The 25,586-nt window shown below is 44.1% G+C and overlaps 1 protein-coding gene across 1 annotated transcript in view; it reads left to right on the top strand.

The window, feature by feature from the left end:
- Nucleotides 1–25,586, top strand: part of GALNT16 (polypeptide N-acetylgalactosaminyltransferase 16) — a 76,454-nt gene that overhangs the window by 13,334 nt on the left and 37,534 nt on the right. Inside the window, exon 2 of the mRNA XM_065838779.2 lies at nucleotides 24,302–24,477. Within this exon, the coding sequence (XP_065694851.1) occupies nucleotides 24,302–24,477 (176 nt within the window). The remainder of the gene's footprint in view (nucleotides 1–24,301; nucleotides 24,478–25,586) is intronic.

Below are 25,586 nucleotides of genomic sequence, written 5' to 3'. Positions count from 1 at the left end.
GTAAAGTGAGGTTCACCATATTATGTTGGTTCTAATGCCAAGTGACATCTGTAACCAGCATCTGGATTCTAGTTCTGTTCTTAGACCAGTAGCCTGTGTGATTTGCTCTTCTTGGGGTGGGGAAATACACCGTAGGTACTTTAATCATTCTCTCTACAGAAAAAAACTGTTTGCATCTGGGAATATGCTCCTGGCATTTGTAGTATGTATTTGTTTTTTGTCTTGCTACCAGGTTCTTAAAGCAGACAGATAACAGCAACATGAATGCCTGCATGCTCAAATGCTCATATTCCTGTCCGGTGGCATGTGACACAAGTTGTAGCACGCAATAGCATCTGACTGGGCATATGGCCATTTTGCCACAAGTTATAAATAGTCAAGTGCAAATGCAAGCAGCAGCATCTAGTTTTGTAGGAGCAGAATTTTACAAGGATGAATTCAGCTAGTTTTACTCATTTTCCCCCAAAATAGGAGTCTCAATGTAGGACATCTGTGGCTGTTGATAAGGTGTAAGTGCCTAGTTCAGACTCTAGCAGTCTGGACAACATCAGCTGGATGATGAAAAGTTACAAATGGATGACTAGACCTTTAAAACCATTGTTTTAATCAAGTGATATTGAGTAATGTTTGTTGCTAGTAATTCTGTAATGCGGACAGGGGAAACTATGGCGTAAGGGTCCTGGGGTAGAGACTTCATCTGAGCTGGATAATCCACTCTGAGATGCATGCTTCCGAGACCATCTCTCCTGATCAGAGAGTTGAGGAGCAATGTTTCTGGGGCAGCAAAAATATGCCACCTCAAGAAGACTCCTGACAGCCACAAGTGACTTGAAGCCCCTAGGGAAGTCTATCCTGTTTGATAGGTACTTGCTGTTGATCTTGAACATCTCCATATGGCACTATGGGACTGGGATAGAATTGATTCTTCAGAGTGGCTCTGTACTGTAAGCAAAAATGGGCTATTTGAAGTTACTTGAGGAAAAAAAAAATAGCCAAAATAGACTGAAAACCCTGATGATATAAAGGGAAATATCTCTGCTCCTGAGAAGGATGAGTGGAAAATACCCACCTGTTTGGTAGGGCTGCTCAGGCTCCCTGTAGGCTGTGCTTTCAGGAGAACTATTTGCAATTCTCCTGCCAGTTCAGTACCTCCAGCATTTCCAAAGCATGAGTGAAAAGGAACTGCATCGGAATGTCTTCAGTGTCATTGAGAGGGCAGCTCAGTTATCTGTCCTCTGGACAGACACCAAATCTGGCAAGGAGAAAGTTTTTTATACTGTGCTTTAGTATGTGCTGACCTAAAAGAACTTGTTGTTGTGCATTTCTCAAAAACCTATTAATTTAATTAAAAGCTAAGAGATATCCTTTTAAAAAGTGATTTGGTGCATTTCTGAAAGTGTGAAGGTGAACAACAATATGCTCCTTGGTTTGCCAAACCAGCTTACATGAACTTGGAGAAGCTTCCTTCGTGCTCCCTGTGGATGAGAAAGATGTGTGAAGAAGCCTGGGGTGCAAGAACTTTAGTCTTTAATGTATGCCCCTAGTATAGAGTGGCTGTGGAAGTATTCAAATATATTTTAAACATTTGAATGTTTGCTGAGATGTTGAATCTTAATATTGTATTTCTCACTTTGTCACTGCAGCTATTTGAGTTTATTAGGAAAAACCAAGGTTTTTTGTATTTGCTCTTTACACATATGGTGTTGTTTGTGTCAGTCACAGAAAGTGGAGATGTTATTATAAAATAACTGTACCATCCAGGCAGCTTCCTCACAGGTGCTGACTGCCTCCTGTAGTAATGGCCCACGCTATCTCTTGATGCCTCTTGCTTGAGAAGGTACAGAAACCATCTGAAAGTTCTTCCTTCCATCCCATTAAATAGGTTGACATATGCAGGATGCACAGCACTGTGGTTTTAGTCTGTTTTGAGGCAGATTAAATGCTAAAGGTCCAAAACCAGAAGGAAAGATTATCTGAGGATGCTGGGATTATAGAGTAGGAATCAATGTCACGGGGCTGGAACTGGCTTCTCCTTGCTGTAGGAGCTCAGCCACATCCCTTTGAAGAGGTGTGATTTGGGAGGCGAGGACTGCTGTTAGAGAGGCCGGGCTGCCCCTCCAGAACTAATTCAAGAGCCTGCCTCTTGTTCAGGCAAGGGAAATGCTCTCCGTGGAATTTTTCCTAGTTTATGAAGAGACCTGGCCGTATGTCATGGCCTGATGGTGTTACTGCAGACAGCAGCGGATAGAGAATGATTTTCCTTCAACATTTCCTTTGCTGCATGGGGAAAGGGCTGCTCCTATCTGATTCAGCTGCTAGGCAGCCAGATTTCTCTCTGCTGGTCAATAAACCGAAATTGCTGTTTTATTGACCAGAAACTGGAGTCCTGGCTGCTACAGTTATGATTTAGTTTCTAATGTTGGGTTAGTTAGGACTTAGATATTGGACCAAGTCAGAGATCTGTCTATTGAAGATGTACAGGCTGAAAGTGAATCGGTATTTCTGTGTTAAATAGATTTGTAGTGGCATCTGTTCTGCCCAATGGTTTTGACAGCGGAAACAGTCCAGAGACAATAAGATCAAGACACTTCAGTTGGTATTTCTGGTAATAAACATTTTTTGCATTGACATGTCCGGTGCACTTGACTCTTCAGAAATGTGGTAAGTGCTTGAGTATCTTCTTTTACAGATCAAGAGTCTGAGGGAGGCTCGGAAAGGTTAAAGTCTTGATTTACGCTGATTGCTCAGGCTCCATTGACTTTCTCTTTGAATGTCTTTCCCACCGGGCATTTGACTGACATCTCTTTCCCTTGAGCTTCAGTGTGAGTGCAAATAGTTGTGGCTCTTTTGCAGGAAGGGGAGGTGGATTAAGGAAAAGCGAGGTGAATATACCCTGCTGATGCACTGTGGCAGTTTGCTTTGCCCCCCAAGGATGATGCTTCTCTTTTTGGGATATCGTTTGGATGCAGCACTGAGAGTGCACAGGTCTCTGTTTGCAAGCGTGGCATCTTGCAAGGCTGCAAGGTGAAGGCCCTCGTAGTGAGTGGCTTGAATGAGGCAAACAGTAACGAGCTGTCCAGGGATGGTTCATTGGCTCCTGCCTAGCAGAAGGAAAAGTGTCACTGTCATTTGTGCTTACCTAACTATGCAACTGAATTTTATCCTGGAACTGAGTTCCTGGTTTAGATGAAATCCCGTGGGTGAGATACATGCCATTTGCACAGGGTTCTTAATTAGAAAAATTCATCGTAAACACAGGCATCTTTTTTCTCATTAATATGGCAGGAGATAGAGATTAATTACATCAGCAGAAATGTCTGTTGTTGTTTACTATTTCTATGAAATGTAGCAGTCCTTGATGTCTGCAGAGACAAAGTTCCGTATGATATTGCTGTAGTGCCAGTGTTAAGCTTTTAATTATTTAATGAATTACTGACTTTCGAGTTGAGGTAGCTCCACAAGGCTTACTATCTGCTGATCAGGAGATGCTTAAAACTTGCATATGCAAACATTTCTAGATCTGCAGTAATAAAGGAGGAAAATCATGGCATGTTTATTTTTTTTAATAGCAGCCTTCTCTTGAAATATGTGTGTTCTCCTCTCCCATACTGCCATTAGCAAAAGAAGAGATAATTTACTATGATAATTTCAAAATTAACAGCTTAGTTTGGGGGACAAGTAGATCTTGCACCCTCCTTCTGTCCCCTCTGTCCTCCCTGCCACTTCCAGTTCAGCTGGCCAAGGGATGCCCTTTTGAAAGCATCTGAAGAAGAAGTAGTCCATTGGCTGCACAGAGCACAAGAACTGGAGATTAAAATTGTTTACTGGGTTCTTCTATGGAAACCTAACTTCCACTGCCAAGGATTAATTGCTTACATTCAGGTTTTGAAGGGTCTGTGTCTCTCAGAGAGAATAATGCAAGAATGGCTTGCTGGCTCTGAAGCACATAAGCATCGTTTGAAATGGCTGCCAGTGGGGTGCAGCAGGAACAACTAGACCACTGGAAAGTTGGTTTTCTTGAGATTTTTGGCCAATAATCCCCATCTATCTCATACAAGGAAACTTTCTCTTAGCTGGTTTGTCTCCTTTCTTCCTCCCCAGATGGAAACCATGGTATGAACAGATCACCAAGGAGAACTGTTTCCTTCCCCTGCAGAAGGAAGGAGTGTGTGGACAGTGTCTTACAGAAACAAGTTTTGAGTCCTCTTTTAACTTGGCAGAGACTTTGCTTTCACCCCACGAGCCTTGAGGAGCAATGCCAGCGTGGCAGACAGAGGCTGAAAGGGAAGCCCAGAGGAAGAACAGACAAGGTGCCTTTTGAAGAGATCAGTGTTATAGCAGCTGGGTGCACACCTGTCATGTCCTGGACCAAATCCCACCCTGGCTCTCACAGTAGGGAAAAATTGTGGTTTTCAGCTGTTTCTGTCCTCAAAGCACAGAGTGAGGAGATCCATGGTGTTACGAGAAAGGAGATGAGTGTTTGTCCGTATGTTCAATTAAGACCTGCTCTTCAGTGAGTGCTTTATTGCAGGTGCTCCCTACATACTTCTTGCACTTCTTTGGGGAATTAAAGTGTTAAGAAATCTTCTTGTTCTGCCTTGTCATGAGTTAGGGATGAAGGTGCCTCCTGTGCCAAATACGACCTGATGGAAGGTCTTGCCTGGAAGATTTGCTTGAGTATGAGGTTTGTCAAGTTTAAGTGGACAGTAAGTTGAAATTTAAAGACGTATCTCAAAATGGAGAGTAGAACAAGCATTTCTGCCTGTCCTGGTTGTCAAGTGTGCAGTGCCTATCACTCTCAGAAGAGGAACAGACTCTTGTGGAGTTGTTAAGATGCTTTAATAGTCACTGACCTGTGGGCTGTGGTGCCTCCTCTGTCTGGAAAACGCCCCAGAATAGTTTCTGTGCAGTTTCTTAAATGTCTAGTTTGCAGTTTGGGGGCCCAGACACAAAAGATTTTAAATTTTGTTGCATCTCTGAGGACAAGAGTTACAGACCCTTAGAACAGATAAGAATTTAGTTAAAATAGATAAGAATTTATTGACAGTCCGTAGCTCATTGGATTCCTCCATGTAAAATCTCGTGTACAACACTGAGGATTAATTAATTAAACTCTTCTCTAGAAAATTTCATTCTTTAAGATGTGAGTAGTGTAAAATTGCCTTACTGGCTCAAAAAAGCATTAAAATAGGAATTTGAAGTGGCTTTTGCCTGGCAGAGAACACTGTTAACTGCTTTTAATTATAACACAATATTTTCTGTAAAGAAAAGAAAAAAAGGTGAATCGAAGTCTTTTGTATCCTTATGGTGGATGGAAGCAGTTAATTAAAATAAACACTCTGAGTCTGAGATTTACAAGGTCTTTCAGATGAAGGATTTAGGTAGTCCTGAAAGTAAGTGTCCCTTGCTTTGCAGTTCTCGCTTTGAGTTGAGATGGAAAGGAGTTGTTTATCACTTCTCAAGGGCTCTGCAAGACATTGCTGCAGTCTTGTGAGCATCATTGATTGTGTCCTCCAAAAGATCTTGCTGGGGCCATGCAGCTGAAAGAAGGGATGAACAGCTGTGGTAGCTTACTGAAAGAAGCAAGAATAATTGATTTGAGACCTTTTTTAAGATTCAAGAGGTTTTTTACTGTTCCTCTCTCTCTGTTAGGGCACTTATCTTATATTTTGCTCTGCAGGTTACCATGAACAACCGTGTCATTCCTCCAGATTTTGCTAGCTACTGGTAAGGACAGTGCTTGGGAGGTCAAGAAACACAGGAGGAACTAGTCTTACCAAGACGTCCCTCCATCTGTCCACAAACGATGCTTGGATTTCCTTGTCCCTGGGTATTGCGTTCCTGTGAAAGAGGCAGAACGAGTACAGCCCTGTACCAGCAGGAGACAGGGCTCTGCTAGGTCATGAGAAGTCTGGGGACAGAGGGGTCATCTTCCAATAACTGGACTGAGAAGACTCTGAGGGATGAGAGGTGTATTTGGAAGGAGTGTGGAGGGAAATAGGAGGAACTAAAGCTAAGCTGGTTTCCACCAGGTGCTGGCTGTGATCCCTGAGGAAAAGAATTTTTCCACTGATGTTTCTACTCAAGGTTAAAGCACTTGAGCAGAGGTGAGTACACTATTCTGGGAATGTTTTGCTTCACATGGGTTGACTGCAAAGGTAATTCTTCTTGTTAGCATGGTATTAACCAAGGGCTATGAGAGGAATGACTCCATCACTTGCCTAATATCATGGAAGTGTGCATTGAAGAGTAACATTGAGTCATTATCAACTCAAAGAAGTTGAGGGAGTTCCTTTCCCTCTTGGTTTAAAACTTGCTGCTTCACACAGGCTAACATGGTGATCTGGGAAGAGATCCAAGGGGTGAATGTATGTGGGAAAACAGAGGATGCGGGTGGGTTCTCTATGTATGCTTTTCCCAGTTGCTGCTTCCCTCTGAAGTTTATCAGTAATTTGGGAACTGATTCTGGCATGTTGCTCTTAATGTTATGACAGAATGAGTCTGTTAAAGGCATATCTGATGGATGCTGGAGTACTCGTATGAGCTGTCCTCCGTTAAGATGTTATCAGGATAAAGGTGGTCAATTGCTGAGGTGGTTGCTGCACACCCAGCTCCAATTCAGCATGGAGCGGAGGAACTGGGAGGAAAGGTGCTGTTTGTTCTTGCAACCCCCAGTTCAGCTCCAAGGGTGGCTGGAGCAGCCGTGCTGGAAATATCCTTGGAGTTCAAGCCACTGGCCTAAATGCTGGCTCCATAACCCGAACAGTGAATACTAGCCTGGAGATAGAAAAGTCTCACAGCCTGTGACATGGAGGGGGGGGGGTGCTTGCAGGGGGGCAGGCAGAAAAAGATAGGACCAAAAAAGTTAATTTGAATGGGAAGTGTATTGCAACGTGGCAAGATAAGACCAGCTTTATTTCCTTGTGCTTTTTTCCTCCGTACTCTAGACTGCAGCAAATATAATCTATTTGAACAACCCTGTAGACTTTCCTCACTTTCAGATGGGAAAAGGGACAATAGTTTTTTAGGAAACCTGGGGTGTAGCTATGTGCACGATTTCTGAACTGAGTTGTCTGGGAGATGTGTTACTTGTGTGGGTGTATATTGACATCCTTGCGGTTCCTGTGGCTGCCCAGCTATGAGTGCGTACTGTAATGGTATTTTAATTGTGATAATTTCTGGAGAGTTTATTTTTTCGGTGTAGAAGATTTTCATAATCTCGGTATTATTTTCCCATTTTATTTAAAGTAGGAATTCAGATCTAGTGTTTCTCCTACTGCTCTGAGTGTTACAAACAAAATAGTGACAAGCCATTTGACCTCCTGGCAAAACCGTTGGAGGTCAGAGAGACACCTCCCTGTATCTACCAAGGGAACTGACATATCTACCTAATGAGAGACCAAACCTGATCTGTTTGGCTGATTCACTTCTGTCCCCACGAAGCAGAGGTCCATCCTGCGCATGTTTAGTTTAAAAGCCCCAGAGTGTTCCTGCAGAAAGGGCTGGAGGCAGATGGCTCCAGGACCCAGCCATATTCCTTCCTCTCTGATTTCTCTTGTCTGGGATGTCCCTAAGCAGAACTTAGGGAAGCCAAGAGCTATGGACAAGCCAGGTTACAGTCCCCTCCTGTGTGAGGGTGGTCTGGCCCACGACTGGATGACTCATGCGTGCATCCTCTGATGAAGTCACCAAGGTGGCAGTGACTGGCAGCAGGTAGCCACCTCCTAGTGGGAGGTGATGTCTGAGCCTTGCAGCAGGGGCTCTACCAGGAGAAACTAGTGAAGCACTTCGATTCCATTGATTAAAACCACAATAAATGATCATTTGTTTGTGATGGCTAAGTGAAGTTGTAGTACCTCAACCCATTTGGTTTTGTTAGGTGTGTCAGTGTTCCCAAGTAAATGAGCCTTCTTGAGGTAGGTATCTCTTTTCCCTTGAACATCTATTATCACGTCTCAGACCTGGCATGGTAGGGTTTAAACTGTGTGACACTGGTTAATGCAGAGATATAAATTGCTATTGCATTGCCTCTGTCACGGTGTGTGCTTTGTGTCAATTGTCTCTTTCCAAGGCAGCCATTTTTGAAGCAGTCCACTACTTGCTACAATTACATTTTTGGTGAGGAAGATCAGAATCACTTAGTTTCTGCAAAAAGAAACATTATTTCTTACCTAATCTATGATTAAAGATCAGTGGACTTTAGAAAGATACCCTTCTACTTTAGCACAATTATTCACTCTGTTGTTCCTCATGACTGGTGAATATATATCAACCCCAGGCCTTTAGCATCATAGTACAAACTACTGCCTGTGTTTAAGGACTGATTGTTCGTTTGCAGGAACACTACCAGGCAGTTATCCTCTGCAGACCTACATACAGAAATGGGTAGTGTGCATTCCTAGCAAATCAGAAGGGTAGGTTTGCAAAAATTGCTCCATTTAATGACAGGTGTAGTTTACAAAGATTTGATTCTGTGAGACTGTTTTCTGTTGGTTAACTTAACTGCTAGTTTCTGAGGAAGAGTGTGCTGCTAAGCTCTTCTGCTCTGTCTAGTTGGGGCCTTGTTTGCTAAAGGGTCAACTTTCTCCATTTACCGAAGTGACCAAGGAAATGTGTGGTGATATTTTTTTTCTTTTTGCCCCCCCCCCCTTTTTTTTTAAAAAAAAAAAAAAGAGGGTGCTTCTGGCGAGAGTGTACCTTTCTGCTTCTGGAAGGATTCTCCTTTGGGTACCCTTGACTCTGAACAAGACCACAGTTAATTATATTTTTGGGGGGTAAATGTCTGGCAATCAACTTGTTTCATCTTTTCCGCATCCCTTTGAGTGAATGACATGTTAAAAACGAAGTTGATATGGCAGTTCTGGAATACACCCTTATGACAGTTGAATTAAGGCTTCTCTAGATCACTACCAGACACTGGCAGTAGACTCTAGCACTGAAGAAAAAGTTGATTTTACATTATTTGTGCTTGTCTTGTAAGCTGCTTTTGGCTGAGCTGTTTAGGGGAGAAGCTGAAACTGGATGCTCATAACAATTTGATGATTGTTCTGAGAAAAGTTAATCACAAGAACTCCCCAGGGAGGTAAGGAGGCTCAGTAGCGTGGAACTTATCAGCGTGGATAGGTAGCAACATCATGCTGGGTGCAGGCATCACAAATGGCTTTGGTGAAAGAAGTGGACAGAGCCCTGCAACTGCACTGGGGTGTGAGGCAGGAGCTGAGCATCTCCTCTCAGCACCCTGCTCCTGGGCAGCATCCTCAGCATGCTGCGAGTATTAAATTCCTCCTTGCGTAACTGGGAGCTGGCTCTGTTTGCACTGGGTAAGAACCTAGCTTTAAAAAAAACAGAAGGAACAAAGCAAACTAAAAATTACTATGGTATTGCTATGGTAACAAACATCTAGAAATGCAGACAGATCTCTGTATCAGCTGTAGGCTTGGGCTTTATAGCTTGTGCCCTGGTGGTTGCATATGCAATCACAGACAGAAATGATGCTGTAAAGGGAAAACAGCAGCAGGTTTATGATACCTTGGGATCTTTCCAAATGTGAGACCTACTGCTCTCTCTGAAGCAGGCTGGGAACAGTTGCAGGCTGTTGGGTCACATCTGTCATTGCCTGTTCCCCACCCACCCAGGCAATGAGAGATGAGGGACCAAATGCACTTCATAGCACTGTAATGGCTGAGCAGAAATGGCTGATTATGGAATCATGTTGGAATATCCTGCATTTCGAATTTAAGACCTCCTTGATCTTTTGTTTGGTTTTTAGGAGGTTATGACTACAGACAAATTCACTTTCCCTGTATTATTATCATTTGCAGCTTCCAGCAGCACAGTGTCCAGCCTGACGAAAGCAAAGGAGCTCAGCTTTTTCCCTGGCATCGTGTTTAGTTGTGCATGCAGTGGTTCTGGGTTTTGCTTTGTTTTCGTTCTTGTTTTCCATTTTCACTCTGCTATGGGCAGCATTAAAATAAGTGAAGAAGGAGAGGAGGTGCCAGCATCAGAGAGCTTTGAGTTTCTGGCTGAGAGGGAGCAGGTTCTTCCAAAGCACCCCTAAAGCATGGGTTGTCTTGGTAACTCAGCCATCTTCTCCTCCACAGGCCTCTCCCAAAAAACATGGCAGAACTGGGCAGTGGGGGAGGAGAAAAAGTGAAGTAACTTCCACCAGGACAATTACATAGGTGTAACGGACCCCACTATTATAATTGTAGAGGCTGATGTTAGAAGACCTGTCCTGAGAAGGGTGGGCTTTGAAAAGGAGAAGAGATCTCAAAATGCTGCCTCCTAGAAGAGGTCTGTTTCCCTGCATCCCTCCCTGAGGGTTGGTCCTGAAACAATCCTGGCATGTGAAACGGAAGCTGCCTCTTGCAATACAAGGTTTTCTCTGGCTTGCTGCAGCTCCGGCTCCCCTTGGAACCAGGTCACAGGCTGATTCTTCCTGACTGCCATTTCTAGCTTCAAATTAGTTGAAGCTACTGAGCGTGAGATATCACTGGGGACTTGATCTGGATGCTTTTGGCGTGCCACTTCTTTCTGTTCTACTTTGCATGTGATTGCAGGGAAGCAAGGGAAGAACTCCAGGGAGCTCAGTCCCCTGGGTCAGGGCACACAGTGACATGTAGTTATGTGCAGTCATGCCAATTAATGCTGGTAGTGGACACACATGGTGAAACTGGCTTTGCGCTGACACTTGTATTTCAGCATTGACCTCTGTGCTGAGTGCTTGACACTACAACCTTGAATAACCTTTTAATGTTGGTTTGCGGTGACAGAGGCAAGGCAGAGATCTGGATGAACTAATAGATCTATTGACAGACAGCGAAACGCCCTTTGGTTAAGGTAGATAAAGTCCTGAAGTATGTGCTTCTGTAAAAATTCAGTACATATCTCACCACTGCTTTCAGAGACCAAGAGCAACTCACGTGGCTTAAACATCTGTTAATTATGGAGAAAGATCGAAAAATGCTGTCCCGGCAATGTGCTGGATCCTGAGCTGTGAACATTACTCAATGGGCATGAGAGCTGCTGTGCATGCTCTGGCTCATACCCTGTGGCTGCAGAGCTCTCAGTGGGAGCTGCCTTTGTGCTAACCAAAAATAAGATCTGAACCATTAAATGCGTTTTATTCAGTAGGAGGTGCTGCTCTGCTGAGGAGTTTGGGTTTTTATTGGCATTGGGTATGTTGCTGCTCAGACCAGCCACTATGCAGGGCATGTGGGTGAACACACTGCCGGGCTGCTGTTGCTCCCTAGTCCCGCCGTGTTCAGGCTCATTATGTAGAAACGCTCATTCCAGACTGTGTAATGCAGAGTTACAAGTTAATTCCTCTGTTACATTCACCCTTTTTCATTTAAGGGTAGACCATCTTGATCTTGTTCCCTCTCTAACAGTTCTCCGTGTTTTTTGGTGCTTGGTTTTCAGTGTGTGGGATTTGTTGTGGATTTTTTTTTTTTTTGTCTTTTTGTTTGTTTTTGTTGTTACTGTTTTGATTTGGTTTTTTAGTTTATTTTGTCATGTCTTTGGTGCTGTCTGTCCCCATGCTTGCAACCACAGCTCTGCTTTTGGTTTTATGAATTTTTTCAAACCTACTTTTAACGAACCCGTCAGCACGTTTCCTTTGTTCATGTTTCTTCATCTCTGTGTTCCCTGCTGGAGCCAGAAATGCTAAAACCCAATGCGAGCGAGCCAGAAATGTGAAGAATGTCTGAACATCTTTTTCTATTCGGGAGAAAATGAATTGCGTTACAGACTCCATGTCTTCAACAAGGTGTATTGCATTTAACCTTTACCTCCCCACCACAACCTCCAGCTAGAAATTTATACATTATTTGTCTTCTGGGTAATGAAGGCTATTTAACAACATATTAGAGTGGTTTCTAAGCACAAGCCATTTTTCAGGACAAATAAAGAGTTGGAAGAAGGGGAAGTTCAGTCTCTTAAGCAGTTTGATTTTTTCCAATAAATCATAATAAAATGAGTGTGAATGATTGAAAGGTAGTGGAAAACTGAGACCTCAGTTGGTACTCTGTGTGTGTTTGTTTCTTTCTGTTTATATTTTTGTTGTGGCTGAAATCCTGTCCTGCTGATGTCACTGGGAATTTTGCCACTGGGTTTCACTAGTAATTTACAGCACACTTAGATTTTACATTGTGTTCTTCTGAACATAAACAACGCCTCTGTGGTTCATGCTGCTCTCTGCGGAAAGGAGCAAGCAGACCTCACCAAGCAGAGCTCATCCTCCTGAGCAACCCTGTGGTTTTCATGGAGCTGTGACAGGACTGAATGTGTCTAGGTTTTATTCTTCATTGATATTTAGGAAGGCTGCTGAAGCCCAGGCAAGATTCTTTGTCCATCACAGCACTGTGGCTTTTGGGAGCTGTGCTCTCTCTTTGGTGAAGATCTTCCGTGACAGTATTGGTTACACTGACACAACACTCCTCTGGGAAGCAAAAGGTTAGGGGCACAGCCCCAGCTCTCAGAAACAGACACCCACATTTATCTTACAACATATTTTTTTCTGAAAATGAAATTTGGGAAAAACTCACTAGTTGAAAATGTGGATAAAAATGTTAGATGTGTCTTATAATAAACTAACTCAAAACTAGCAGCTCCCAAAATCTGCCTGACCAGATTTATGGTTTAGCCAGGCCAAAACCAGCCATAGCCCAAGGTTTGTAGAGGTGCTACTGCTGACGACAAACATTCAAACATTGCTTGATTTGAAAACCAAGTTGTGTGTCCTTCTGAGTTTTGAATTTCTAAGCATCCACGTTTTTCTGTTCTGCAACTGTGAAGGCAAAAAAAATATCCTTACAAAAGAAAATCTGTGAGGTCTACTAACAACATAACCCAGGAGTTGCACCTTTCTGAAATAACCTTACAATACGTGACTGGCAACAGAACTGTGAGCACTGTATGTGTGAAATCAGATGATGGTTGCCCTTAGTATTGGATGAGGATTGACAGAGTAATGGATTTTAAAGATCCTTGCTGGTAATTGCAATCTTTCACTTTATTTTGCCACAGTTTGCACCTGCAGAATGACACAAGTGGCTGTGTGAAGGAGTGTGGCACTTTGTGCATGGGGGGAGCCATGTTTCCATGTGCAGTGGTTTTGGCCGTACTTGTCCTGAGTGTATTTCCAGGCTGTCAGATGCATCCATTTTTGTAATGTCTGCTTCGATGGCTCCGTTCTTCCTTCTATGCCTGGCTCTTTCTTGAGAGACAGCGATTAAATGGCAAAGCAGAGAGGCTGTTGAGGAGGCCTCTATTAATAATGTGATTGAAGTCTAGAATTATAGAGGCCTGCATAGCAACACAGGTTTTTTTCATGTTTGACAGGCATATTTGAGCCCATTTTGCGGTTCTTCATTGGTATACATTATCCTTGATGAAATTTGCTATTGGGGAGGTGAATTTAATGTCTTTGCAGATGGAGACCCAAGCAGGAGCAGAGTGCAGCTCTGAGAGTCTTGTCATTTCAGATTGATTGCTGAGTCCTGGATTTGGAGCAATGCAGTAACTGAAAAATTAATCAATTAAAATGGAATATCGTTTGGCTCCTAAAGAAAATACCAGAGGCCTGATATTCTCAAATCTTCACTGACAAATAAACAATGAGTCTTTCCACTGCTGGAAGACAATGTTGCATGCCGGAGGGCTGAATTCATAGCAGAGAAGACAGTTGAATGAACAAGGTCTTGTGCAGAAGGACTCATATTTTGAATAAAGCATGGATGCAAATGCACCATCTTATTGTCGCTACAGAAAGACTATTAGTACAGTCCCTGGGGACAGTTCTCATGGCTTCAAACCTCTGAAATACAAGCCCACATTATGAGTTGCAGGTCATTCTTGAACTTCTCTGAGAAATAAGGTCATAATTCAACTGCAACATGAGGAGTTATGTCAAGTCACTCTGTTAAATGCCAGTTTGATTGTTGGTTTACAGACAAGTTGCATTTTCATATTGGGCCTGGCTAACTCCCAACCAACGGGTCCTGCCAAGGGCCTTTCTTTCTGTGTGATGTTCAAAAGCTAATCTGAGGAAGAGCTGTGTGGAGCATCATGGTAAATTACCTGACTCGTCAAGGTCACATCCTACCCAGGTGTTATTTCCTGGGCAGACAAGCTCTGTGCAGGCTCTGGGGCTGCACACAAGCCTTCAGGAGCAGTTTGGTGCCCCAGCTGGCACAAAGGCAGGAGCTTGGCTCCCTGAGGCTGGTTTGCTGCCTGGCTCGGTCTGCAGGATGTGCTCTGCTTCCCACCTGCCTGGTGCTGCCACCTGCCAGAGGCCATGACAGGATCTGTCTGGTGATTAACATGGGGAGAGAGCTGGTGCAGAATTGGATAATATTCAAAAACAAGACTGTTTGAGCAAGACTCACTGTCAAGCACATGTTAGGGAAAAAATCTTCCCTTGCTGTAAGATGGGGAGGAATTCCCACCTCCTGCTGTGGGGCTGGATTTGTCCCTGGCAGGGGTGTGAAGTGTCCCTTGTTCCCCTGACTCAGCTGTGCATGTGCACAGTGTTTCTGCGGAGTGTGAATGCTGACCAGTTGCAAAACCATGCTATTTTATTCTTAATTTTCTAATCCCCATTTAAAGCCCTAACTCTTGATGATGAATCATTAAAAAGGTCTTCAACTTCCTTTCTCTAGTCTTAGCAAAAAGCCCTTACAGCTTGATCTTGAAGGCAAAGAAAATGAGCCCCGAGCTTGATATAGTTAAATGTTTTAATGCTTTGGATGAGCAGTGCCCAGTCCTCAGTGCAAGCTGACCTCTGCTCACCTCTTAGATAACTAGTTCACTGCTGACTACGTTAGCAGCTTATGAGGTCTAAAGTTACTTTCTCCTCTGTGAAAATATTTGTGGCGGCATCTGTCACTCTAGGCAGCTGCGATTCCCTGGGAGGAAAAGGCTAAATGTAGGTCACTTGAGTTCAAAGGGAATAGATTAGTACATCAGCACAGAAGGCACATACACATGTTGTGTCTGTGCAGGCAGTGTAGGAAGGGGAATGGGCAGAGAGAGATGCAATTTATGTGACTGATGTGTTTAATGAAGACCTAGACCACCCTCATTTGAACTGTCTTATTGGCTTCATAGGTGCTACCAGGAAATCATGAGGGCATCATCCGTCTTGATACAGATGCTATAAATCAAGATTCAGGTGATGTCTAAATGGCCACTGAGCATCTAACACTTAGAAGATGGATAACAAAACATTGTACCTTTTTCTTCTTTGTTTTAGTAATTCAAAATCACTTGGAAACCAGGGACATTCTTTACATATTTAAATATCTATAAAGACCGGGATGTTTTTCCAGAAGAAAAAGTGCAGCTTCTTATAACGTCTTTTTTCTCTCTGAAGGACTTCAAAACACACTCTTACAAACTGTACGTATAACCTTTGGCAGACCAATACTCCTATATACAGTAAGCAACCTAGACAACTTTTGCTAAGAACGTTTACTGTGTGATACCAAACAGATGTCTGAATGCAGACAGCTTCATGTCCATGTGACTGTTGTGTCTCTCTTCATTCCCAGAGGCACTATGTCCCCAGCTGCCCACTGGGATCTCTTTCTGACAATGCTGCTGTTTTGGTGGGGGTGCCAGCACGAACCACCTAGTCCCTTAGATATTCAAAGAGTGTGCTGTCATGTCTGTCTTCTCTCTGACACCAGATGTTGTCATGGATATTTATGGATTGAGAGAGGTCTGCTTGGAAAACAGGTGTTGTTTCAGGGAAAAGCAACCTCATGGACCTCACACTCCTTTCTCATTCTGGTACTTAGTAACTTTGAAGACCATCTCATCACTGTTGTTCAGGGTTTTCTCCTGGAGAGAAATATAAAAGTATGAAGTTTTCTATCAGCAAAAATGGCAGTGTTTGTGTCACAGCAAAATTTGCCAAACAGGGAAAAAATGGCTTTGCTCCAGGGAAAGAAATGAAGATCAAATAAACATAGAAGCCAGATGTATGTATCTGGACATGTGGGTGTTTATATAAAATCAATGTATGTGAATGTCATGAATATATTAGAAACAAAAATTGTAATATGATTTTTCAGTTTTGCATAATGGACATCTGCGTGTATTAGACTTCAAACCGAGGGAAGAAATAGGCCTTGGCAACTGCTTTGCCTCATCTGGGGTCTGGTTTTCCACAATTCTGAGCAGGCTCATTTCCTCAGAGCTATTTGGAAAAGAGTGCCCTTGGGCATCTGCTTCCCCTGCTTTGCTTTATTCAACACTCCTAAAAACAAAAGACAAAAAACAAAAGAAGGATGCCTCAGGGCATCGTGTCCCCTCACTCCTTATGGGCAATGTCCTCCTGCTGGGCCAGAAGACTTTGCAGGATCCAGCCCTTGCTAGCTGCTCAAGATCTGTTTCAGGATTAGAGCTGGTTCAAAGATGGACATACTTTGTAGAAGTCATCTCCTGTTATATGTTATATATCTCTATATGCTATATCTGTCTTGGCCAGCAATAGAGTATGATAACTGATAGTATTGTGCACCTGTCACATGTGATGTTGTATAATAAATGCCAGCTTCTCAGGCTACCATTCTACAATGAGTATACATCAAGACTGTATTTGGAGGGGAATCTAAGAAGGCATGATTTATGCATGGACTGCTAATCTACATGAGGGTGGATAGAGGTTAATTCATGCTGAAACCAGTTACTACACGTGGAAGTGAGTTGTTTGCATGCAGGATGTTGCTGAGCTCATATGACCAGCACAGTGGCAAGTACCCCACATTCTTAAGGGCTGCTGTCTGCAAAATGAATGAGACTGATGTGTGCTGTAGTGCTGGCACTTGTTCCCTCTGTGTTACTTTTGGCTCTTCTCCAGTTGTCAACCCATGCTGCTTTGCATAGCTTTGGAACCTACGCAGAGTGATCCAGATGTGCTTCCTGGAAGCATCCCTCTCTTCTGTAGACAAGAACATGCAGGATCAGGATGAAATATCACAAGAAGGATGCTTCTCCACAGAGGCACAAAAGAGATGGCTAAGTAGTATCAATAGGCAGAGGCCACATGCCTGTCTCTGAAGCAAGACTGTGAGTCCTTAGGCATGAAAGTAAGGAGTTGGGACCATAGTAGGGCAGGCATCACCTTCCCATGTGTTGACAAGTTAGATGAGGGTAGTAGTGTGTGAAGCTGTCAGAGAACCAGTACTCGTGATAGACAGAGGTAGTAACTTAACTGCTCTTAGGATTTTTTTTGCTGCTCCTCTTGTAAACTTCCCCTATGCTGTTTTCCACTCTTGTGTTGCCTACTTTCTTCCCCAAAACTGCCCAAAAGATCAGCTTGTCAAACCATGGCAAGTATGCTTGAAAGGTAGCGGCCAAGCCTTTGTCTATCAACACACTGTTGTGACCTCTAAGTCAGCAACAAGCCTGTTTCTAAACTCTTCACACTAACAACCCACATCTGCTTGTGACAGACATCACAGGAGAGTGTGATGTTCACCTCATCTGGCCTGTAGGCAATAACATGGAGCACTGTGCCATCTTCTGTGTCTCTTGGAGGAGGCTCTGAAAGTAGCATCCAAAAACCGAAGGGTGTGGGGAGGACATTGCCATGGAAACCAAACACAGAAAAATAATTATTTCTTTCTTGCCTTATACAGGATTTCTACCTTTTCAAGCCAGCTGCTTGAGGACACTTTCCTTGTCAATAGCTCAATGTTTGGCAAAGCTATGAGGGAAGAAGGGAAGAATAAAACTGAAAATGTCTGGTGGAATCCCATGACTTACTAGCCATGAGGCAGGGATGGAGAGAAAGGGTTTATTGGGGCTAAAACAGAGGAGAGCAGAGATGCACTCTTGCAGAGCTGGCAGAGAGTTGCCTCTGCATGCACAGAAGCCAATAGATGCCAGGAGACAGTGGAAAAGAGCAGGGAGGTGGAGAGGCACCTCAGGCAAGCAGTAGTGCTGGAAATCAAGCCCCAGCAGACTTTCCTTGCTTCTCACTCCCACCATTCCTTGGAGGCTACAGCTCTGTCACAGGGCCTAGAGAAACCCTGTGAGCTGGCAACCATGACCTCTTCTCAGAGGGCAATGAAAATAGCCTCTGCTAGAGGCCTGTCACTGGTCTCTCCAGCCAAATTTGGAACTGGCAGCAATCTTTGAGATTGTCCAGTGCTAATGGCAGTAGAAAATCTCTTGTGACCAATTAGCTGGTGTGGGAGCTGATCAATTCAAGCTGCTTTACTGCTTCCATTCTGTTACTCCAGTTTGTGCAAGCTACAAACAAAACATTCAAATTAGTCTCTGAGCTCTTCTGTCAGCACTTGCACTTCTTGAAGAACAGAGATGGCTCTATTTAACTGTGGTAAATTTTATTAACATTTCATAACACAAGTTCTGTGAGAGCATGATTCCTAAACCACATTTAAAATGCTTTACACAGTTAAACAAAGCATGAATAAAATAGATCCTGTGCTTTCAGGCACATAATTCTCTTTTAAAAGTATTTTGAGCCATTTTTCAGAGAAGTATACAGACTATTTCATGACATATAACGAGAGCCATGTGCACTCTGGGATTCCTAAACCCAACTGGAAATGCAACAGACCCTCTATAACAAATGCTCTTGGCAATGGACACTCAAGAGACGATCTCTTGCAGGTTCAGCCCATCAAGAGTAGCTTGCTCCCTGGGAAAGCAGCATCTCCTAGGAATTTCTCTGGAGTTGCTGCAGTTCTCAGTCCTGCCCTGTTTGTGCTCTGTGCCATCCGTAGCCCATCCATCTGCCAGCATATGGGTTACAGAGCAGAGCAGGGCCTGTCTTTATGGCATCCCCAAGCACTGCTGTGCTCTCTAGCACCTGATTGCTGCTGGTGGTGCTGTGCTGTCCTGTCCTCTTTGGAACTTGTTTTCAGGTCACTGGGACAGCTTATGGAGCAAGTGGATTGAGCCCAGGGAGAAAAATTTCGTACCATACGGACCTCAGCAGTTCTATTGTGGTTTACAGAGGTGACTTGATCCCACCCTTTGCTCAGCCAGCCAGGCTGTATCTCAACCAAATGGGTTGAAGCTGGCATTAAACCAGTCCAGAGGGGAAAACCTCTGCTGAGGGGGGCTGGACCTGCAGGGCTGGTGGGAGACAGGTGCTGGCAGGGTTTGGGATCATGACAGCAGTGATATGTGAGGCTGTGGCAGCGGGATAAATCAAAGGGGGGACTCGAGAGGGAGAAAGGTTTTATGAAGTTGTTACTCCCTGGCTTGCTTTATGTCCGTATTCATTAGTTAGTTCTTCCAGGGAAAGGTACTCGCTGGGGATGGCATGTGATTTATGCTTTTCAGTCCTGGAATTTGACAGAGCTGACACAATCATGAAAATAAGCTTAAAACAAAAAAACATGGCAGCCCCCTCTTCCATTTGTTGTACTAGCACTAAACACTTATAAGGAAGATATGCAGAAGCTCTGGAGTATACATCTCACCAAATAAAACTGCTGTTGGATTAACTGTGCAGTAACTGTAAAATCATTAGTTGCACTTGTCTTTCAGACTTTTGCATACCTTACTTTAGTTAAGTAATGATTCCTCATGACTCCTGGAATATGGTTGTCCTTTTTGAATTTGGCTAAGCCTGCTGTTACAAAAATGTATCCTGTGACCCTGCAGTCGCCAGTTGCTCTGGTTTTAGTGGCTGTTTGCATTATTTTGGAGCTGGCGTGCATGTGCCTGGTGGCAGTGATTGTGCATAGAGGTGAGTGGCACTTTCTGTGTTATAGTCTTATTATTCCACAAGTGATCAGGCCTAGTGGAATATCACTGGGCTAGTCAAGAAATGAGCCTCTCAAGTTTTCATAGAAGTGCAGGGCATTAATTCCTTTCCCTTAATCCTTTACTTAGAAAGTTAACTTCACTACTTAAATAGTTCCTGGTCTCTTGAACCACGTCAAAACACAAATAAGGAAGTGCTTTCAACAGTGGAAGAGCAACTCAGTCCATTCTGTCACTGAAAGGGAAAGGCATACGTGAAAATGAGAAACTGTGAAATGAGAATAGGTGGTTTATAGAATTTCTGGAAATTTTGGTATGTGAATTGTGTCGGAGGTCTAAGCAATGTTTGGGACAAACCTTAATTTATACAAACCGCTGTGCTAATCCCTAGTCTAGACACTGACATTTCCAGTGCCTATTCATCTTTATTTCTGCTTTCATCTAGCAAATTCGTTTGGTCTGTCACAGACCATCAGTCAGAAGGAACTGGGCTCTTCTGCTCCCGTAACTCCCACTTGTTGTTCCAGCCTCAAGCATGGGGATAGAGGGTGTGTAGCAAGCTACACAGAGAACTTACAGGTGTGAACTGTCCTGTTGTGGTAAAAGTCTTAACTTTGCACTCAGGTGTACAGACTGTGCCTTTGATATACCCAAAGCTCAGATGTGCTTATATTGACTTCTTCCTGAAGTGAGAGGTGTTAATGTGAAAGGAGAGGAAAGAAGGGGTGGACATCAGTCTGCCCTCCTCAGAGGGTTTGGCAGGGAATTGGCTGCTATATCAGAACCCGTGCTGCTCTTGTCAAGTATGTTTTCAATTAACAGTGAAAAAAGTCCTGCAGTCAAACATCTTTGTTCTAGGAAAAAAATCTGATAAAGCAAGTCCGTCCTTAAAGATAAACTTTATATTCACTTTGCCAGGCTTGTTCATAGCTGTCTGGGCTCCACTCAGGATGGTGTTTGCTTTCTTCTCTCTCTTGAGCTTTGCTGTTGTGTGCTTTGTAATGAGCTGTAACATATAGCACTTTTCTGGGGAGCTGCTACCTTGATGTTTCTTTCATGTTTTGTACTAGCCACAAACCTGATGAACTGTAGGGGTCTGTGGGGCCTTAGTGAATTGTATGTGTTTTCAGACTTTTTTCCCATTTGTTGAGATAATTTTTAATTCTAATCCTGTTCCCTGATATGTCTGACACTTTTGCTGGATTTCCTGTGGATTTGATTAATGTACTCAGTCTCAGTATCCGCGGTGCTTATGAAAATACTGAATAGTGCTGGATCGAGAACAAATCCCTAAGACCTGCTCTCACCATAGCCCCTCCGTTGTGACAGTGAACAGGCGATTCTACTCTGACAGTGGCTTTCCAGTTTCACTCATTCTGCATGAGTTTCCTCTAGACTTCTATTTCTGTAGCCTGCTAATGACATCTTACCACCGCCTAGCAAAACCCTTACCAAAGTCATGATGTATCTATCTACTGCTTTTCCACACCCTTAAGACTGATTACTCCATCACAGGAGAAAATTAGGTTGCTCTGACATGATACTGTCTTGACAAATCTCAGTTGGCTCCTATTTATTGCCTTGTTATCTTCTCGGTGCTCAGAGATAGGTTGTTTGATGACTTGGTGATTACCTGTTGATTAGCTGTCAGTCTAGAAGCTGAACCTAGGCCTCCTGAGCTATTATCCCCTGCATCCTCCCTTTTCCCTGTTCGAAGAGAGCACAAAGAGATACTGGCTGAGATAAAAATGAGAAGTGTTCTTAACTGACAGTTAATTCCCAGTGCTCTTTTATCACTTTTAAAATTTGATGCATAATTAATGTGAGCACCGTAGTATCTAGAGGAATTAACCCTAATAGTTCAAATTTAAATGTGTCATGGCCCTGAGGGCAGTAATGGGCCTCCCTGTCCCTGCCTGCTCCCCAGAGCTCCCCTGCCCATGGCCCAGAACCCCATTTCAGCCCCCCTGGGGCCATCAGCCCCTGACCCAGCGATGCTGCAGAAGGGCTGGTCTCCAGCTCCCCACAGCCCTGCTCTGCCTGGCCATGGGCCCTGCAAAGGTGGCCCCACAGCCTGTCCCGTCCCCAGGGAGGTGCCTGATCCCCAGGGAGGTGCCTGATGCTCAGGGCTGGCATGCCACAGTGGCCCCCAGCTGTTCTGCCCCTGGCTGGAAGGTGGGATTGTCCCCTGGCTGCCAGGCCCTGCCCCGAGCCCCACCATGGGGAACCCCCAGCCCTTGCAGTGCCCTGACAAAATGGCTCCTGAAGACTTGCTGCTGCTTCCAGTTACATGCGCAATGGTTCATAGCAATATAAACCAAAACCAGCTATTGTTTTTCCAGGGCCTGGGGAGACAGAGGTAAGTAGTAAAGGGCAAGTGAGTGACTGCAAAATATTTGAAGGTACTTGATAAGCTGGGCTTTTGCTACACATCAGTGTTGTTTTCTAGGGCAAGAGGAAAATAGAGAAATGGAAGCTAAGTTTGACAAAGCACCAAGTGCGAATTAAAGGAGAAAACCACTTCAATTTCTAGAGATATTAAAGTGATTATTTTCTTCCTTGTACTGAAAATATTATTTCAAGGGAGAGCCTGGGCAGCAGGCTCTGAAACCAGACGTGCAGATAACTGGGCTGTTGCCCTGCCCCAGCGATGTGCCCAGCGGTGCTGTAGCAGCAGGCGCTGCGAGGGATGGTGGGGGACAGCGGCATCCTGCACCAAGGAGCAGCAGGGGGACAACGGCATCCCTTGCTGAGGGGCTGCAGGGGACAATGGCATCCATCACTGAGGGTCGACAGGGCAGAGCACTTGCTGCCTGGAGGGTCTGGGTTGGAGGCAGACTTATCTGCTCGAGTGTGCCTATGTGACTCGTGTGCTAGGGTGAGTCCATATGCAGCAGCTTTGTTGTCCAGTGGTTGAATAAGCTTCTTTGTGTTGAAATAGTGGCACTTTTTTTTTTTTTTCCCTAGGAAAAAGCATTTCCCTTGTCCTTCTATGGTAAGAAGGAGAAATCTGAGCATCAGGCTGACCTTGGCTGTATTAGGCATCATTTTATGGACTACTTTCATTTTTTTTTCTCAGTTCATTCATCTTCTCTGCAAATGGAATAGTCCTAACCTTTAATTTCTCTTCATGCTCTGGTAGCTTCCTTCCAGAGACCAGTTTGACAAAACTTGTGCTCTGGCTGTGGCTGCCAAGCTGTCGCTGATTTCATATAACAGTGTTCATGATGGTTTCAGTTTTCTGTGTCACATCTGCAGTGCACTCGATTTGCTGTATTTCCCATCTCAATGGATGGAATGCAGGGCTTCATTGAGTGGTCTATGGGGACACTCGGATCTGTAACCCGCGTGGTCACGGTTCGTTTGAAATCCATCAACGTGCATGAGTACTTCAATTTGTTTCTTCTAATGTTCGTTATCTTGCACTTGTCTATGCTGAATTTAATTTGCCATCATCTTACCCAACTGTCTGCTTCTCCTAGGGCTGTCTGCACTGCAGGGTAGCCCTTCTTGGAGAAAGGTGCGGAGGTGTTTGTTCTTCTAAGTGCTCTCCTGCTTAAGGAATCTGATGTGGTCCTGGGTCTGTCGAGTTGTTTCCCAGCCTACTAAGTTGAGTCAATGAAAATACTGTGTGATACTGGGGACCAGTCCCTGGTCTCTAAATCTCCTAAAAGGAGCTTTTTAGGAGAGGGAGAATTGTGACCAAACCTAGTATTAGAGTGTATCCAAACTGTTTTATATAGAAGGATCTCAAAATCTGGGGACTGTCCAGCACTTTGGATGAGATATGAATGAGGCAAAATCTGTCTTTTCCAGCAGTTTTAGGGAGATCCAGCACTCCTTTGTACAAGGCTGGGAGTATTTTATGGCGTCTTCATTATTTGGCCTATCAAATGGCTACCATAGACAATTTGTTTAAATGACTTTGATTGTATAAACAATCCTGATTGCTTTATAAGCTGATATTTTACAGTTTTTAGTTCTTGCATGGGTCTGGGGACAGTCACATGCAGCTTCCAACTTTATCATGGACTGGGCAAAGCTGGGCAAGGCACAGCAGGTGACCTGCTAAATCAGCTGCTTCTGTTTGTATATGATAGTGATTGCTGAAAGGCTGAAACTGATTTTGCTCAAAATTCTGTGTTTCAGCCACATTGGCTGGAGACTGCTTTCAAACCCATGTTGCCTGGAAGGCTTTCCAAATACCTGCAGTCTCGAACCTTCTGCATAGCAAGAGCTACAAGGAATTTGGCTCTTCCTGTGCTGTCAGGAATGGCAGCTTTCATCCAAAGCTCAATCAGTAAGGATAGCAGGCCTGCAATTTTCCTTGGAGAAGGGAATTGTAACACCATATCTTTCCCCATAGCTGAGCCACTTCCAGATGTGTGGCAAACAACCTGCCTTAGTGTACGCATGTACAGGGCAATGGTTGGACTCAGTTGATCTTGAGAGTCTTTTCCAACTGAAATGATTCTATGATTCTATGTCTGAACTTATTGCCTATGTGTAAACATGAGTTGGCTGCTCTCCCTGATGCTTGTCTGTGTTCTAGATGACAAGGGCTCCCCAAGGAGAGAAGAATAGCCGGAGGGGTTTTGATGAAAAGGCTTACTTGTCCTCCAAGCTGCTGAAGGCCGGAGAAGACCCCTACCGCCAGCATGCTTTTAATCAGCTAGAGAGTGACAAACTCAGCAGCGATCGGCCCATTCGGGACACCAGGCACTACAGGTACCGTGCAGCCCTTGCTCCAAGTGGTGGAGTGTGGGGAGTCCACTGCCCTCCTGGTGTTGTTCTGCAATGTTGACAAAGGATGGTTCGGGCTTCTCTTCACCAGTGTTGGCCCATTATTTCATGGTTAATCGGGAAAGGTCACAAATGTGCAGAGACCCTTGACTAATTCAGCCCCAGCTTGTTACTTTTAGAGCATCTCTTCTCCCAGGTCCAAGCATAATCTTCTTTCAGCAGAGCCCCTCTGTTGCAGCTCAAATTGCTCATCTGACCATTGTTTTTTGCACAATTTCCCTCATACTCACAGCTTCTCTCCGTGACCTTCTGTCCTGACTGCAAGTTATGCCACTGTTGCAGCCTTGCTTTACTCTGGTGTTCCTCACGTGCTGTGCCCTGGCTGTCTGAAGCTGGTTTGGTGCCTTCTTTCCAGCCTGAGCATTATGGTTTGAATGAAAGCTGCTGGGGCAGGAATGAAACCAGCGTGTGAATACACTGAATATTTCATATCTTGCAAAGTACACATTGTTCTGTCCAGGTTTCACTGGGAATGAATTTATTCTGCTGACTAAACTCATCTTTAAATTGCTAATAGTGCTCAGGTAACTATTTTGTAGTTTCTGGAACACAAAAAAGATAACATTGTACCTTGAAAGTTGTAGGTCTGATAGTAATACGATAGCGTAAAACAGGCTACTTCAATGGAGAAGAAACAGAAGCAAGCTAACCATGTCCGAAATGCTTGTCTATCTGGGCTGGAACCAAGACCCTACCTAGGATTGCAAAGCAACATTTCACAGCTGCTGGGAATAGGAAACCAGGCATTTAACTTGATTGAAACTGTGAAAGGGATGTCAGGAGACATAGAGCTTTGTGAGCTTGCCAGCACTGACAAGCATCAGGGTGCTTTGTGAAAGCCAGCACTCAGGACCTTGGTTGTGAGATCAAAGTCTATGCTTCTGTTCCCCAGCATAGTACTTGGGATTGGCTTCCTAGTGACTCAGAGGCAGTGGTGGCATGTCCTGTGTTACTGACAAGTCTCCCTGCCAGGCAGAATTGCTGCTTTCTGTTAGTCTGCTGTCATGTTCGGGCCTAAAACCAGCTTACTTCAA

This window comes from Patagioenas fasciata, chromosome 5 (assembly GCF_037038585.1).
Source record: "Patagioenas fasciata isolate bPatFas1 chromosome 5, bPatFas1.hap1, whole genome shotgun sequence".
Taxonomy (NCBI): Eukaryota; Metazoa; Chordata; class Aves; order Columbiformes; family Columbidae; genus Patagioenas; species Patagioenas fasciata.
This window is presented reverse-complemented; position numbering and strand designations above follow the sequence as displayed.